At 40.5% G+C, this 16,681-nt stretch overlaps 1 protein-coding gene across 5 annotated transcripts in view; it reads left to right on the top strand.

The window, feature by feature from the left end:
• Positions 1–10,568: 10,568 nt before the first annotated feature.
• usp25 (ubiquitin specific peptidase 25) overlaps positions 10,569–16,681 on the top strand; it is a 32,787-nt gene continuing 26,674 nt past the window's right edge. For 4 of the 5 annotated variants that reach the window (XM_037749343.1, XM_037749342.1, XM_037749341.1 and 1 more), the window contains exon 1: positions 10,569–10,825. In XM_037749343.1, coding sequence (XP_037605271.1) covers positions 10,784–10,825 — 42 coding nt within the window. In that variant the 5' untranslated portion in view covers positions 10,569–10,783. Of the gene's footprint in view, positions 10,826–10,898; positions 10,916–16,681 lie in introns of those variants that run through there. The other variant, XM_037749345.1, reaches the window with a different exon arrangement.

Raw genomic sequence — 16,681 nt, 5'->3', positions numbered from 1 at the left:
AGCACAATATCACTCTATATTTCAGCTGCTTGGCAGTAATGTTAGCTGACCAGACCAAGGTCTCTCCATGAATCAATGCTGATCCTAGTGTTGGCTTTTTGATTGGTTTGTTCAAATCAAAGAACGTATATCGAACAAGGAGTGAAAGTCAATAGTTGGTTCCATGTCAACATCAGCAGCAGAGCTACGCTTCCACCACTAAGGGACGCCAGTAAAACGTCCTCCTACAAAGACACGTACAAAAGTAAAACTAAATTATTTCTATTCTATTGTCATATTCTACCAAAATGACCTGTGTTGAACAATAAAATATTCTAAATATGATGAGCGTTTTCAGTCCAAAATGGCGGCAGAGTTTCGTCTCTTTACTTCTAGTCTCTTTGGTTGAATCACATTTTCTGATGGTGGCTCGAAGGTAACCCCCAAGTTGTGAAAACATGCGAAAACTCTCGCAAGACTCGCCGCCGCCCGTCGAGCTCTCCTAACCACAACCACTCCAGGTCAATGACTGGTTGTCTTATTTCCCAGTTTGTGAGTTAGTGGGAACTCCAGATACACGTGATACGTCCCCTTTAAAGGGAGAAAACCCACTTAGTTCAGCTGAGAGCCGGTTGGATATAAAGTACAGGAGTTAATTCTACAGTTTTCCTAGCTGCTCAGATCAATGATGGATTTGTAAAGCTTCCTTACTGGCGGCCTTGTTCAGGCCCGTAAACAGACCCGATGTAATATTCATGATGAGTGAGCGTCCCCGCGGTCCGGCAGCCTGTCAGCTGGACGGATCTTGGCTGACTCTGCCTGGAGGAACATGGATGATATTCGCCGTGTCAGATGAGCACGAAGGGTAAATGTTTTACAAACTGGCGAGGGACAGCGAGCGATGTCAGCCTCCCGTCTGCCGACGTCTTCCTCCTCCGCAGATCTCCTCAGACGTGGAAGCCTTCCCTCGGTAAGTCTTTACTCCAAAGGTTCCTGAAGACAGAAGTAAGTCACCTCTACGACGTCTTCACTCCGACATCTAGTCCAGAGGTCAGCGACCTGCGTCTCTTCAGCTCCTCTCCAGTGGCTCCCTGGGGATCTTTAAATATGGAAATCAATAACTGTTCTTTTGTTTACATTTTCATTTTTATTCATCGTTGTTGTAGGTCTATGGTACGACAGTATTAAGGCCACATTGAAGATAAAAAATAAATCTGAGATTTAGATAATAAAGTCATAATATTATAAAGTAGTAATTTTACGTGCTATTTTCTTTTTTTCTCGTAAAGTTACAACTTTTTTTCTCGTAAAGTTATGACTTTTTTCTCGTAATATTCTGACTTTATTGTGTAAATCTCAGATGTTTTTTCCCTCAATGTGTCCCTAATACTCCGTAGTACATTGTCTCTTTGGTCCTCACTGCATTAGACTTCTATGCTATATACTCAGACTATAAACTGTGTGCTCTTTTGACAGTGAAGGTCGCTGACCCCTGCATCAGTATGATAACAGTCATCTCACCAAACTTCTCACCAAATGTTCAGGAAACGTCTTCACCACTAACTTCCTGTTTGTGTCCTCAGTAACGATGACGCTGCGGTTGATCTGAAGGGTCATGAACTTCCCCAGTAAACATTTCTAAAAACTCCCCGATAGAATGAGAGAAAGGTCAGTTCAGTGTCAGCCAGTCTGGCCTGGACCGGCTCGGGAGGTGAACTTTGTGCTGCGGGGGCGTGGGGGTTATTTAGGGCCAGATCAGATTTAACTCCCTTAGTTTGTGCTCTGATGTTCCTCTCAGTGTGAAGTCACAGAAACTCATCAAACAGCATTCAGAGGGATTTAGCTGCTTCTCAGAGAGAACGTTAAGAGCACTTAACAAACGTAGGACGTGAGGAGGGAACAGGAATATGTTTTATTATATTTTATATAACCTGAAGCCTGGAACACACTGCACACACTGCACACTGTGGCGGCTGCATTACCTGTTGTTTTTTTATTTCGGCGTCAGTGTTAACAGGTTAGAGCAGCCACACTGCGTCTGAGCTGCGTCTCTTCTAGAAATTCGAGGTCTCGCCTATTTTTGACACGAGCCGTGCGGTTCACAGCAACAACAGACAGTGAAGGTGATCTATTGACTGTATATTGACATCATATCAGCAACATTACTACAGTTTACATCTCTATCTGTAGAATGTGTTACGGACATGAAAAAAAAAAGTAAAGACTTATTTTTAAATCAACACTTCCTTTTTTCATTTCAAAATAAAAGCCCTCAAGTGTTTTTTCTGTGGACAGAATTCCTTCATTTGTTAACACAAGGCTTTTATTCTGAAATATGTGCAGGACAGTGTTGTAGAACATGCAGTGACTTGCAGAGCTCCATGAATGAATATAGTACGGAGTTTTAATTGTGGATTATTACTATTATTTACAAATTACCACACGTTTCTTAACCTTTCTCTGTCTAAAATAAATATAAATCTCATGAAATGAAATGGCCTGAATATGAACTGTAGTTTATTACTGAAGGGGACTGAGAGTGGAGGCGGTGAACGTCGGCCATGATGAGAATTAGAAAGCTAGAAAATGTCTCAAACAGAGATGTAGTCAGGACGGCGTATACATCCAGCCACCGCAGCTTTAACTACTTCATACTTTACTCTGATGTCATAAAATCAATGGTCATATTGAACTCTGAGGGAGAAACAGGGACACAATCAGTGTTGTTCATAATTAAATGAACTGTGTATTATTGCAGCCGTGACTGAAACCTCTCCACTGAGCTGTGAGGCCTCTCAGGTACGCCGTGTTCATATTGTTTCTATATCACATATTAACATCTCCGATAGACGTCCGTGTCTGCATTTGATATTAAATATGAGGATCAGCTGCTAAGATCTTGACGTACGTGGCTCTGTAATTTCCCCTGACCGACCGCAAAGCACAGCGAGGCTTATCATGCTTATATAAAAGACCCGAGACCTCGTATACGGTCCCACGCTTTAGTCTGAAGAAAAACAAGGCTTTCAGATGACAGATCACTTTTTATGGTTTCATGCTTTATGACACATAAATATCCTGCTGGAGAACTATCAGTCAGCAGAGAACCTCTGGGGTTCGCTGCAAGAGAGAGGCTGACTTTGACTGATGTATTCATCCACTGTTTCTCTTCTAAAGATGTCATGTTATAGTTCATGTGTGCATGAAGCATACACACACCAAAGGAATCTCATTTAGTATTTATTTGTTTCGTCTCGTCACATGATCAAATAGAGATTGACATTGGACCAGGCAGCAACCTCCGGTTCTGAGAAGTGAAGCCGACGCTGAAGAGCCTTAAACCTGCATCCTGTCTAGCAGCCAGCAGGGGGCGACTCCTCTGGTTCTATAGAAGTCTATTTAGAAAATGAGCCGACTTCTCTCTTCATTTATTCCCTCAGTAAACATCGTAAACATGAGTTCATGGTCTCAATCGCTAGTTTCAAGTCTTCTTGCGGGGCTACCTTGTGATCGACAGGTCGCTACCTCGGGGTTGTCCGGTCTGGGAGGTGTCCGTGTTTTCGTCTTTAACAACTTTGACCCTTTCACAGTTCCTGGAAGTTAATTATAACATTTTGGTCGCCTGGAAAATGTCTTATATTTATTGTTCGATTGTACTCCATTCTTTGGTGTCCCTACAGGCTGCAAAAAAAACAGGATGTCGACGACCAAAACGACGAATTCGAGGCTTCAAAACGTTCCACAAACCAACGGGTGATGCAACTCAGTCTCACGGCAGTTTGTGAAATAGTCACGTGATTTAATCTATTTGATTCGTGCACATAGACGTGAACGTTCAGCACGACTTTCAACAACGTCTTCTTCTTGTGCGTTTTCCTACGAATGTCCAGCAACACGTGACGCACGTGTCAATTTCTGCTCTCAAAATAAAACTACTTAGTATAGGAAAAGATTGACTTGGTTCGGCTTATAGGCAACAAACTACTTAGTTAGGTTTAGAAAAAGACGGCGGTTTGGGTTAAAATAACAACGGAAGTGTCGTAACTTAAGTACGGAAGCTGTACGTGACAAATCGACTTTGATTTTGACACGAACAAGTCCTGTGTTTTGAGACCCGCCCATCCACCCCGACCTCCTCCCTACACGGCGTTCACCTCTCTTTATGCTTCCCGGTTCACAGTTACGTGGATTACCTACGAACTGATCTCCTGCTGACCATCACGGAGAAAAGGGAAATACGTGTCTTTGTACATGAATCTAATAGATTACATTACGTCGAACCGCTGTACGACTGGGCTGAAACAGTGTCCCTCTCTGTGTGTCTTTAATACAACGGTGAGAGACGAGGACTTTCAGTCTGCTTTGGTATATAAACTGCCTGCTTCAAGAAAAAGCTCCTAACAGTTCTATCAGATTTCACCGTGACTGTTGCCAACTCATCTGAACGTGAAGCCATTACTGTTCATGATAGACTACACTCATAAAAAATCATCACAACTCAATTTCTTATAGTGACCGGCACAATGGTCTCTCCTCCGGAGCCGCTGGATGATAATGGATGATGCTTTGTCAGCCAGATTCAGAGACATGTAATTGCCGCAAGCCCTTAGTTAATAAAAAAAACTGCTTCAGTCACAATAAGTGTTCAGTCTCCATCTGCAGCCTTGGAGCCCGGCCGCTCTCTGAAACCCCCGGAATGAAACACGGACGCTGACTGAAACCTGGCAACCGGACCGACAGACTCAGGAGGGCGGCGCCGAGGAGACCACCGAGGATCCAGTTCAACGTTCTGGTTCCATATAATGTGTCTACAGACCGACTCAACCTGCTCTGATTAGTCACAAACGTCGGTGGTGACGTCTCAGAACCTTTTTCATCCATTCATGTTCTACACCTGCTTTTTCTTTTTCAGGATCCAAACCGAAGCAAGAAGTGAAATGAAGCAAACAACGACTAGAAGCTATAGAGCACATGAATCTGCATTAAATCATTAATGAAAGACTTCAGAAGTTCTTCTGCTCCCAGTAAGTCAAACAATATCTCTGTTTTATATTCAGACTAAAGACGAGCTGGTTTCCCCCACAGGGTGAGTAGACGTCCTCCACAAGCTGCACATCCACTGCAGACACATTCAACATGAAATATGAATCATATCATATCATATGTGCCCAAAAAGGGAAAAGGGTCCCCCAAACACCAATGACCAACAATGAAGAATAAGGATGCACCGATACCACTTTATTCAGACCGAGTACAAGTACTTACATTTGGGTACTCTCCGATACCGAGTACCGATACGAGTACTTCTCTGTGTCTAAAGACCCTCGTTAACAGCCAGCTGGAGGGTGTGAGCGACACGCGGCAGGCTGGGGAGTCCCGCATATGAGGCGGTGCACCGCTACCGGCTCTAGGTCGGCTTGGAAAGGCTCGGGGTGAAGGTGCTTCCCGGGGCCGTGGCGGACTGTCCTAAGTGCGCCCCAACCGCGTTGTGCTGCCAGGGCGGGGGTTAGGCCCGCGTAAAAGGCGTCAGGGGTCTGCGGCGATGTCTGCAACCCGCCCGACCCGTCTTGAAACACGGACCAAAGAGTCTAACATACGCGCGAGTCAGAGGGTGCAAGCAAAACCCTGTGACGCAATGAAAGTGAGGGCCGGTGCGCGCCGGCTGAGGTGGGATCCCGGCCCCATGGAGTCGGGCACACCACTGTAAAGTGGTATCGGTGCCGTTGTATTGGAGCCGTTTTGCGAGTACGAGTACATGAGCATAGTATCGGACCTGATACCCGATACTGGTATCGGCATCGGTGCATCCCTAATAAAAAAGAATACAATAATAAAAATAAAAATAAAATGTCTATATCCAAGTCAAGTGTTCTGGAAGAAGTTAACAATACAAATAGTGCATATAAATGATGATGATGATGATGATGATGATGATGTACAGCATGTAGATGTGAAGATGTCTATAAACTGTATGTGCAGCATGAAGGATTCATATTTACAGTGACAGATATGCACATAAAGTGACAGATGATATTTACATATTACAAATAAAAGTGCATTCTGATCCTGAAACCTGTTTCATTTGAGGGTTTTTTATTATCACTGATTTGTGATTTTCATTGTGTTTAGTGTGGGATTAGTGAACGAGACAGACAGCGGGGGGGGTTTAAACGGAGCTATTATCATACAGCCCTCAGGCTCACTTTCACCATCCGGTTTGATCTCTAACAAACAAAGTCTGAGCTCTTGTCAGCCGAGGATCTGTTCAGCTACTGTTTGACTTTGCCAATTGATTCATCAACTTATTTTCTGATTGGTTTCCTGACAGCCTCCCAGATCCTCTGACTGATAGCTCCACTTCCTGCCTGGAGGTCACACTGTGTGATGTGTGATGTGTGTGTGTGTGTGTGTACAGTAGGTAACCTTCACACACACTCTCTCTGGTGGTCAGTCAATATCTCAGCATGCTGCACATACAAGTATAAAAGTATTGATTACGGTGCAGGGCAGACTTTGTGATTTATAATGCTACTTGATTTTTACCAAGTGGAATCCTTTTCATGATTCATTTCCTTCTGCACATTCCTGCTGCTACTGTGAGCTCATTACGCAAGCTGGAGCTCTACAGGAGGACGTTTCCATCTGCTGGAAGACGGCTGAACAACAGCTAACGTTTCAATTAAAACTAAAAGTTGTTTGTGCATTATACAGTCAAATGTAAATCATTTTAATAACCATTCTTCTTGTACTATAAATAGCTTCTATCTTGATGAAATCTTCCTTCATATGTTGTTGTTGCTGAATCCCTCCCCCCCCCAATAACACCACAAAAGTTCTGACTCTTCCCATTAATATTTATATGTACTAGTTAGATGACACAGTTCATGTTAACAAAGCACGCTGACTGCTTCGGTTATAACGATTACAACAATGCTATTCCTGAACATCTAAAGGATGACCCAGTTCTGAGTGAGAGGACTGCTCCTCTTCCATCTTCCACTGAATTAATCACAGCTGACAGATTTAAAAAGCCGTGTTTGGATGGAGGTGTTATTCTGTCTGTCGGAATAATTAGGACAGAAATTGGACAGCTGAGTTTAGTCCCTTTATCCTTTATCCATTATTATATCTGATTCAAACATAAGTGGGCCACAGTTTGATGACATCAAGACACTAAAGGGTTTCTATGGTGGCTCACGTTAGACTTCAGAATTCATTTTACATGGATTCACTGTGAGGATTCACCGACGATCATCTTCACCTCCCGGCTGAGTTATGTGTTAATAACAATGGTGTTATTAGGTATTCAGGCCCTTCTCTTAAAGGGACAGTGTGTCGGACTTGGCAACATCTAGCGGTGTGGTTGCAGATTGCAACCGACTGAGTACCCCTCCGCTCACTCCTCCCTTTCCAAGACTGCAGTAACGTGAGCCGCCGAGTGTAAAACCGTGGTTACGCCGTTCACCTCGCTCAGACGTCATCCATACCATAATAACTCTACTGTAGGAGAGACATGGAGGAGCAACATGAAGGAGCAACATGGAGGAGAGACATGGAGGAGCAACATGAAGGAGAAACATGGAGGAGAAACATGAAGGAGCAACATGAAGGAGCAACATGGAGGAGAAACATGGAGGAGCAACATGGAGGAGCAACATGAAGGAGCAACATGGAGGAGCAACATGAAGGAGAAACATGGAGGAGCAACATGAAGGAGCAACATGAAGGAGCAACATGGAGGAGAAACATGAAGGAGAAACATGAAGGAGCAACATGGAGGAGCAACATGAAGAGAAACATGAAGGAGCAACATGGAGGAGCAACATGAAGGAGCAACATGAAGGAGCAACATGGAGGAGAAACATGGAGGAGCAACATGAAGGAGCAACATGGAGGAGCAACATGAAGGAGCAACATGGAGGAGAAACATGAAGGAGCAACATGAAGGAGCAACATGAAGGAGCAACATGGAGGAGAAACATGGAGGAGCAACATGAAGGAGAAACATGAAGGAGCAACATGGAGGAGAAACATGGAGGAGCAACATGAAGGAGCAACATGGAGGAGAAACATGAAGGAGCAACATGGAGGAGAAACATGAAGGAGCAACATGGAGGAGAAACATGGAGGAGGAACATGAAGGAGCAACATGGAGGAGCAACATGGAGGAGCAACATGAAGGAGCAACATGGAGGAGAAACATGGACATGAAGGAGCAACATTGGGGACAAAAGGAGCAACATGGAGGAGCAACATGAAGGAGCAACATGGAGGAGAAACATGAAGGAGAAACATGAAGGAGCAACATGGAGGAGCAACATGAAGGAGCAACATGGAGGAGCAACATGAAGGAGAAACATGAAGGAGCAACATGGAGGAGCAACATGGAGGAGCAACATGAAGAGGACCTGCTCCCTCTGGAGATATGAAGGACTCATTCTAAGACAACGAAACATGATTCTTAGTTTCAGGTGATTAAACACTGATGATAGTTATGAATATTAATATATTCCATCTCTGTGAATAGCAGAATAACAGCATAGCAGCTGAGGTGTTGTGGATTCTGTGATGATCTGAATCTGAATCTGAATTACTCCACATTTAAACCAGATGTGAACATGTTCAGCATCAGCGGTCTGAGCTGTTGTTGTACTGCAGCACCTCCTGGAGGCCAAATGAGAGTCCTGAAGTTAAAGGAGCTGAAGATGAAGAGCACGAGGTATTTCACTCTATAGGTATACTGCAGGGCACATTGTATGGAGGACAGAAGATGCCAACATCACAGATAGCTCAATCCATCAATAAATGACTGGATGAATAAATAAATATGTCATTGAATGTAGCAAAAATAATATTAAAAATAAATGTAGTTTGTGTTGTTATTTTTTTAATCTCTATTATTTTTTATTATTAATATTATTTTTATGTTTTGTGTATATGTGAATCTTGTATGTGTTTTATTATTTCATGTTTCTAGTGTGTTTCTAATTTTGGTGTCATTACTGCCTTAAGTCTCATCACTATTAGTGTTGTATTGGTTATTTCCTTTATTGTCGGGGTGGGAGGGAAAAATGGATGAAAAATAGAAGACTACTTATTTGCTCTGTAATTTATATGCCTTGCAATGTTCTTCCAATTAAAAATAAATAAATGTAGCCATTAATTAATTGATAGAATGTGACATACGTTTATATTTCTGTTTCTTTGTATTAATTCCCTTGTTTATTTGCTCTTCTGGTTAATTTTCCCTTTTCTTTATTCATGTATTTATTTGTATTATTTTTCAAATTTATTTATTTATTTTTGCATTATGTTTTATTTTTACATTTATTTATTTACTATTGTAATTATTAAGCCTTTATCTGGGGGGGGGGGGGGGGGGGGGGGTGTTCCCTGTATAGTGAAATTAATTAATTCACAGCAGATTCATGATTATTAAACTGTGCATTTAATTATGCTTTCTTTGCACAACAGATATGATAATTATTAATTATTAATATATATTAAATAATTAAATAAGTAATTATGACATAAATAATCACAGGAATAAATTGTGTAAAAACTATAAACAAACAGTAGACATTTCATTCTTTCTTTTTTTTTTCCTTCATAAAAATGACCATAATGACATTTTCCACAATGGCACTTTATGTCCTGTAATAAATAATTTAATAATAATTAATAATTAATAAATAATATAGGCTGTTTAATGTCTTTCTAATGTGACTAAAACATAAAATTGATTGAACATGTTGCCATGATTTTCAGCAGATGAGATTTACATAATTAATTTGATTATTATCCTAGCAAAATATTATATACATAAAATGATCTGCCTTAAAAGAATACCCTCCTTTTTTATTTTTAAAGATATTGATTTTAAAACATATTTGACCATGATTGAAAATTTAAAACTCAAAAATTCTAAATTGACCAAAACTATTAAATTGTTTAAACATTTCAAATGTATCCAAATTGTTTAACAGACCCAAAATGTTTTTTGTTTGTTTTTTATATTTTTCTTTCCTTACAGTTTATTTGTTGTATAATTTATAATTTAATTTTTATATTATTTTTATACTGTAAGGTATTTTTGCAGAACTGTAATGAAGCATCTGAACATGTGATTATATTGTATTGAACTTCTGAAATAAAATATTAATAATATATATATGTATATATATATATGTATATGTATAGCCATGACAGCTAATTCTCAGGTTAATAAGTGAATGTTCATCATAATAATAATAACATTTATTTCTTACTATTTCTACAAACTCTGATCCGTGACGTAAATGCAGTTTTTTTTTTTTTTTTTTTATTCATATTTTCCTTTTTTTTACAGTTTATTTGTTGTATAATTAATTTTTATATTATTTTTATACAGTAAGGTATTTTTTGCATAACTGTAATGAAGCATCTGAACATGTGATTATATTGTATTGAACTTTTGAAATAAAATATTATTAAAAAAAGCTAGCTAATTCTCAGGTTAATGAGCAAATAGAGATGTTCATGATATAATAATAACAACATGTATTTCTTATTTTCTCTGCATGATCTCTCTGATCCGTGACGTAGCTGCAGCTGAGAGGCAGCCCTGAGTAATCGATCCCGGAGCGGAGGGAGAAGCAGAGCAGTGTTGTCTCTGTGTCTCTGTCTCTGTCATGGCGCCGTGATGTCTCTGCTGATGAAGGAGGGGACATTCAAGAGGAGACATCATCATCGTGTTTTAATCCCGCTGTAGTGGAGGAGAGTATCCTGTGATCGTTTATAATCGAACAACATTAAAGAGGAGAAGATGACGGTGGAGCAGAACGTCCTCCAGCAGCACCAAGCTAAGGTAGGCTAGCAGCTAGCAGCTAACGGCTAACAGCTAACACTAACACTAACACTAACACTAACACTAACCCTCCAGCAGCACCAAGCTAAGGTAGGCTAGCAGCTAGCAGCTAACGGCTAACAGCTAACACTACAGCAGCACCAAGCCAAGGTAGATAACGCTAGCTAACAGGAGCTAGCTAGCTTTAGCATTAGCATCACTGTATATATAGTTAGCTCCCTGCAGCTAACTAGCTGTAGCATAGCTGTAGCTAGCTCCCTGCAGCTAACTAGCTGTAGCATAGCTGTAGCTAGCTCCCTGCAGCTAACTAGCTGTAGCATAGCTGTAGCTAGCTCCCTGCAGCAGCACTCCCACCAGGTAAATAACGCTAGCTCTCTGGAGCTAACTAGCCTGCAGAGAGCTAGCCACAGGTTTAGCTCCAGAGAGCTATCGTTAGCTACCCTGTGAGAGAGCTGCTATACACAGTGATGTTAACGCTAGTTAGCTCCAGAGAGCTAGCTCCTGTTAGCTAGCGTTATTTACCTGGTGGGAGTGCTGCTGCAGGGAGCTTAGCATCACTGTATATAGCTCTCTGGAGCTAGCTCTGTGGCTAGCCTAGTAGTTAACATAACTGTATATATAGGTTAATAGTTAGACTAGTAGTTAACCTAGTAGTTAACCTAACAGATAGCCTAGTAGTTAACCTAGTAGTTAACCTAGTAGTTAACCTAACAGATAGCCTAGTAGTTAACCTAGTAGTTAGCCTAACTTTAACCTAGTAGTTAACCTAGTAGTTAACCTAGTAGTTAACCTAACAGATAGCCTAGTAGTTAACCTAGTAGTTAACCTAGTAGTTAACCTAACAGATAGCCTAGTAGTTAACCTAGTAGTTAACCTAGTAGTTAACCTAACTTTAACCTAGTAGTTAACCTAGTAGTTAACCTAACAGATAGCCTAGTAGTTAACCTAGTAGTTAACCTAGTAGTTAGCCTAACTTTAACCTAGTAGTTAACCTAACAGATAGCCTAGTAGTTAACCTAGTAGTTAGCCTAACTTTAACCTAGTAGTTAGCCTAGTAGTTAACCTAGTAGTTAACCTAGTAGTTAGCCTAGTAGTTAGCCTAACTTTAACCTAGTAGTTAACTTAGTAGTTAACCTAACAGATAGCCTAGTAGTTAACCTAGTAGTTAGCCTAACTTTAACCTAGTAGTTAGCCTAACTTTAACCTAGTAGTTAACCTAGTAGTTAGCCTAACTTTAACGTAGTAGTTAACCTAGTAGTTAGCCTAACTTTAACCTAGTAGTTAACCTAGTAGTTAGCCTAGTAGTTAGTCTAGTAGTTAGCCTAACTTTAACCTAGTAGTTAACCTAGTAGTTAGTCTAGTAGTTAGCCTAACTTTAACCTAGTAGTTAGCCTAACTTTAACCTAGTAGTTAACCTAGTAGTTAGCCTAGTAGTTAGCCTAACTTTAACCTAGTAGTTAACCTAACTTTAACCTAATAGTTAACCTAGTAGTTAGTCTAGTAGTTAGCCTAACTTTAACCTAGTAGTTAACCTAGTAGTTAGTCTAGTAGTTAGCCTAACTTTAACCTAGTAGTTAACCTAGTAGTTAGTCTAGTAGTTAGCCTAACTTTAACCTAGTAGTTAGCCTAACTTTAACCTAGTAGTTAACCTAGTAGTTAGTCTAGTAGGTAGCCTAACTTTAACCTAGTAGTTAACCTAGTAGTTAGTCTAGTAGTTAGCCTAACTTTAACCTAGTAGTTAACCTAGTAGTTAGCCTAGTAGTTAGTCTAGTAGTTAGCCTAACTTTAACCTAGTAGTTAACCTAGTAGTTAGTCTAGTAGTTAGCCTAACTTTAACCTAGTAGTTAGCCTAACTTTAACCTAGTAGTTAACCTAGTAGTTAGCCTAGTAGTTAGCCTAACTTTAACCTAGTAGTTAGCCTAACTTTAACCTAGTAGTTAACCTAGTAGTTAGTCTAGTAGTTAGCCTAACTTTAACCTAGTAGTTAACCTAGTAGTTAGTCTAGTAGTTAGCCTAACTTTAACCTAGTAGTTAACCTAGTAGTTAGTCTAGTAGTTAGCCTAACTTTAACCTAGTAGTTAGCCTAACTTTAACCTAGTAGTTAACCTAGTAGTTAGTCTAGTAGGTAGCCTAACTTTAACCTAGTAGTTAACCTAGTAGTTAGTCTAGTAGTTAGCCTAACTTTAACCTAGTAGTTAGCCTAGTAGTTAGCCTAACTTTAACCTAGTAGTTAGCCTAACTTTAACCTAGTAGTTAGCCTAACTTTAACCTAATAGTTAACCTAATAGTTAGCCTAGTAGTTAGCCTAACTTTAACCTAGTAGTTAGCCTAACTTTAACCTAATAGTTAACCTAATAGTTAGCCTAGTAGTTAGCCTAACTTTAACCTAGTAGTTAGCCTAACTTTAACCTAGTAGTTAGCCTAACTTTAACCTAATAGTTAACCTAATAGTTAGCCTAGTAGTACGTATTCATGCATCCCTGTGTAGCATTAGCATCCTGAGCTAACTGTGTCATCAGCTGAAATACAGCAGGCCGAGTGACAGTGAGATTTCTGTTGGTGGCATTAACTCTGTGGTGTTTACAGAGGAACAGAGAACATCTCCACCAACTCTAACGTCCAGTTAGGAGAGGTTATGCTTCAGATGTTTCCTAGGTTACTCATCCATATCTGATCTGTTTGTTTACAGAGCATGGGGGGGGAGGTTGAGTAACGTTAGCCAGACACAGCGAGCCAACTGTGGGATGGTTCATAACAGAGATGGCTGATTATTAGGTTACATCTGATCGTGCTCTCACTTTACCAAAGTGCATGTAGGGTCGGTTCCGTTGGTTCTAGTTCTAGAGGATATACTGGGTCACCAGCACCATGGTGGCATACATTAGCTCTCTGCTTAGTTATTTAATCACCTGACAGGTGTGGCTGAAGTTATGTCAGATGTTTACTCTGCTAGTTCAAATGTGAAAGACGTTTTTGCATAAGCGTTGTGTAACATGTTTTACAACACTGACTGCAGTTCAGTACCTCTGTTCTAGAGAGCATGTGTTAAAGGTCCCATATCGTGCTCATTTCCAGGTTCGTGTTTGTATTTTGGGTTTCTACTAGAACATGTTTATATGCTTTAATGTTCAAAAAAGTCATTATTTTCCTCATTCTGTCTGTCTGAATATACCTGCATTCATGCTCTGTCTGAAACGCTCCGTTTTAGTGCATTTCAACGGAATTGCGTTACTAGGCAACAGCTTGGATCCATGTTTACTTCCTGTCAGCTGATGTTATTTACATCCACTGCAACAGGAAATAAACTGGGATGCATTTACAATGTTTACGTTTAAAACCCTGTAATGGTCTAAATATTGTATATTTGTGACATCACAAATGGACAGAAATCCTGACGGCACAATTTCTGAATACGGGCTGTGTGTGTATTTCTCCGTATATTGAGCGATTTGATAGTTAAACAGTATTTATAAAGCACTTAAACCTGCTTTATGATATAAAAGACATGGAAATCTCACTTTTTACAATATGGGACCTTTTAAAGGTACTTTCAAAACGCTCAATATACGGAGAAATACACACAGCGCCCGTATTCAGAAATTATGCGTTTGAAACCAGCCGTTAGGATTTCTGTCCATTTGTGATGTCACAAATATACAATATTTAGACCATTACACGGTTTTAAACGTAAACATTCTAAATGTGTCCCAGTTTATTTCCTTTTGCAGTGTATGTGAACGACATCAGCTGACAGGAAGTAAACATGTACCCGAGCTGTTGCCTAGCAACGCAATTTTGTTGCAATTCCGATGAAATGCGCTAAAACGGAGCGTTTCAGACAGAGGGTGAATGCAGACAGTATGCGGAAAATAAAGTTATTTTTTTAACATTACAGCATGTAAACATGTTCTAGTAGAAACACAAAATAAAAGTATGAACCTGAAAATGAGCACGATGTGGGACCTTTAAACCAGATCTGACAAAGCTCACTTACGTAAACAACACAGAAGCAGGCATAGTGTGAGAGGTGGTGAGATATCTGATGGGTTGATGACGAACGCGTCTGGAGCACGGGCAGAAATAAATACTTAACCTTCCGTCGATGACTCAAACTTAAAAGTAGCTGTGTAACACAAACCCTATTATGCAGTCTGACCTTTCAGAGGGCTGAAATGAAGCCATGATTAACAACAACAATGACAGTAAAGTCAGGCTGAAAATGGTCTTATGTATATTAATACACTAAGTATACCCAATTTAACTTATCTTAATAGCTTTATGAATTGTTTTTGTGTTGGGATAGTCATCATCAGGGTGCTTCATGAGAGCAGGGTGTGGTGCAGGTTTTCATGTAGTGGCCTGTAGAAAAGTGAAATGAGGTCATGTTGAAGGATTTCTAATCCAGTCTATGCAATTTTGTTTTTGTTTGTATTGCAACTTCTTCATGTGCACGTAGAAAGCAGCTGTGAGAACCTGCTGGTAGACTCACTGGGAATTCCCCGCGCCTGTAAAGTTGTTCCCTGTGCCACGCAGAGAGTGATGTTATTCACAAGCTGCCTCTTAATGGCTGATGGCCAGTGTGACAAACAGCCAGACAGGTCACATGGAGATGAGAAGTATGTGCGTGTGTGTGTGTGTGCATGTCTGAGTAACTGCTCTTGTGGGTGACTTGGACCAAATCTGTCACAGGTGTAACTTCCCTCACACTTCACTGACGCTGCTATCCTCCGTGCCAACGAACTGGCATCCATCAGTCTGTGACAGTGACCATAACACGCCGTCATCTTCATGTTTACTAGTCTCCAGTGGTTGAAACATCGTCAGATGTAAAGCTTTTATAAGTGCACGAGTTATAATGTGATGTGCACCTTAGTAATGGAGCTCTTTAGGATCTCCACACTGTCAACTAAGGATGCTAATTTTGAAAAACTGTATTGATCAAAACAGTTGGCTGACCTGAGAGAAACCTGTACGTGAGGCCCTATATATTGATGTTTTGTGATAGTTTCTCTCTTTGTTTTATTTTAGACGATGTATTTCCTGTAAATTAATCCTGATTGTGGACTTCCTGTAATATTAATCATAGTCTGCAGTGACATGTTCGATAAGTCAGAGCAGCACTTCCTCTATAAAGTTGGTAGAGAACAGTCACGTTGTCATTTACCAGGCTATCACTGGGACCTAACATGCTACAGTATTAAGCTAAGTTTGGTAGACTTAGTGGCGAGCAACTCCATTTAAAATGTGTGTGACGTACAGTAGATGGTGAACAGCGTTAAGATGGAGGGGCGGTCCATCTATGATGTGTGAAAACAACCTACAGTAACTGGTCCTGAACCAAAGAACAACCCTTTATACTGACACGTTTACCTGTTGCACCTGTGAAAGCTACAGTCTGTGTTCCTCTCACTCAAGACGTCTGCCTCGGACGCAGACACTAAGAGCCCTTCCCCCATTATTTATAGTGCATTTATTCAAGCCTGTCATTGCAGGTTAAGTGTCTGTGTGGTAAGGCCATGCGGTCCAGCTGGGGTTGACATCAGTAGGTCATCAGACGTCGGTGAACTCGTTAATAGGGAGGAGAATAGACGGGTACAATTAGACGCGGTTCAGATTACATACTGGATCAGTTTTTCAAGTTCATATAAATAATGTTAAATTAGAATTTATAACATCGTTGTTTGACATTAGGATTGTTTTGTGATTAATAGGGATTCACCGATACCACTTTTTTCAGACCGAGTACAAGTACTTACATTTGGGTACTTGCTGATACCGAGTACCGATACGAGAACCTCTCTGTGCCAAAAGACCCTCGTTAACAGCCAGCTGGAGGGTGTGAGCGACACATGGCAG

The sequence above is a fragment of the Sebastes umbrosus genome, chromosome 17 (genome assembly GCF_015220745.1).
Source record: "Sebastes umbrosus isolate fSebUmb1 chromosome 17, fSebUmb1.pri, whole genome shotgun sequence".
In the NCBI taxonomy this organism is placed as follows: Eukaryota; Metazoa; Chordata; class Actinopteri; order Perciformes; family Sebastidae; genus Sebastes; species Sebastes umbrosus.
This window is presented reverse-complemented; position numbering and strand designations above follow the sequence as displayed.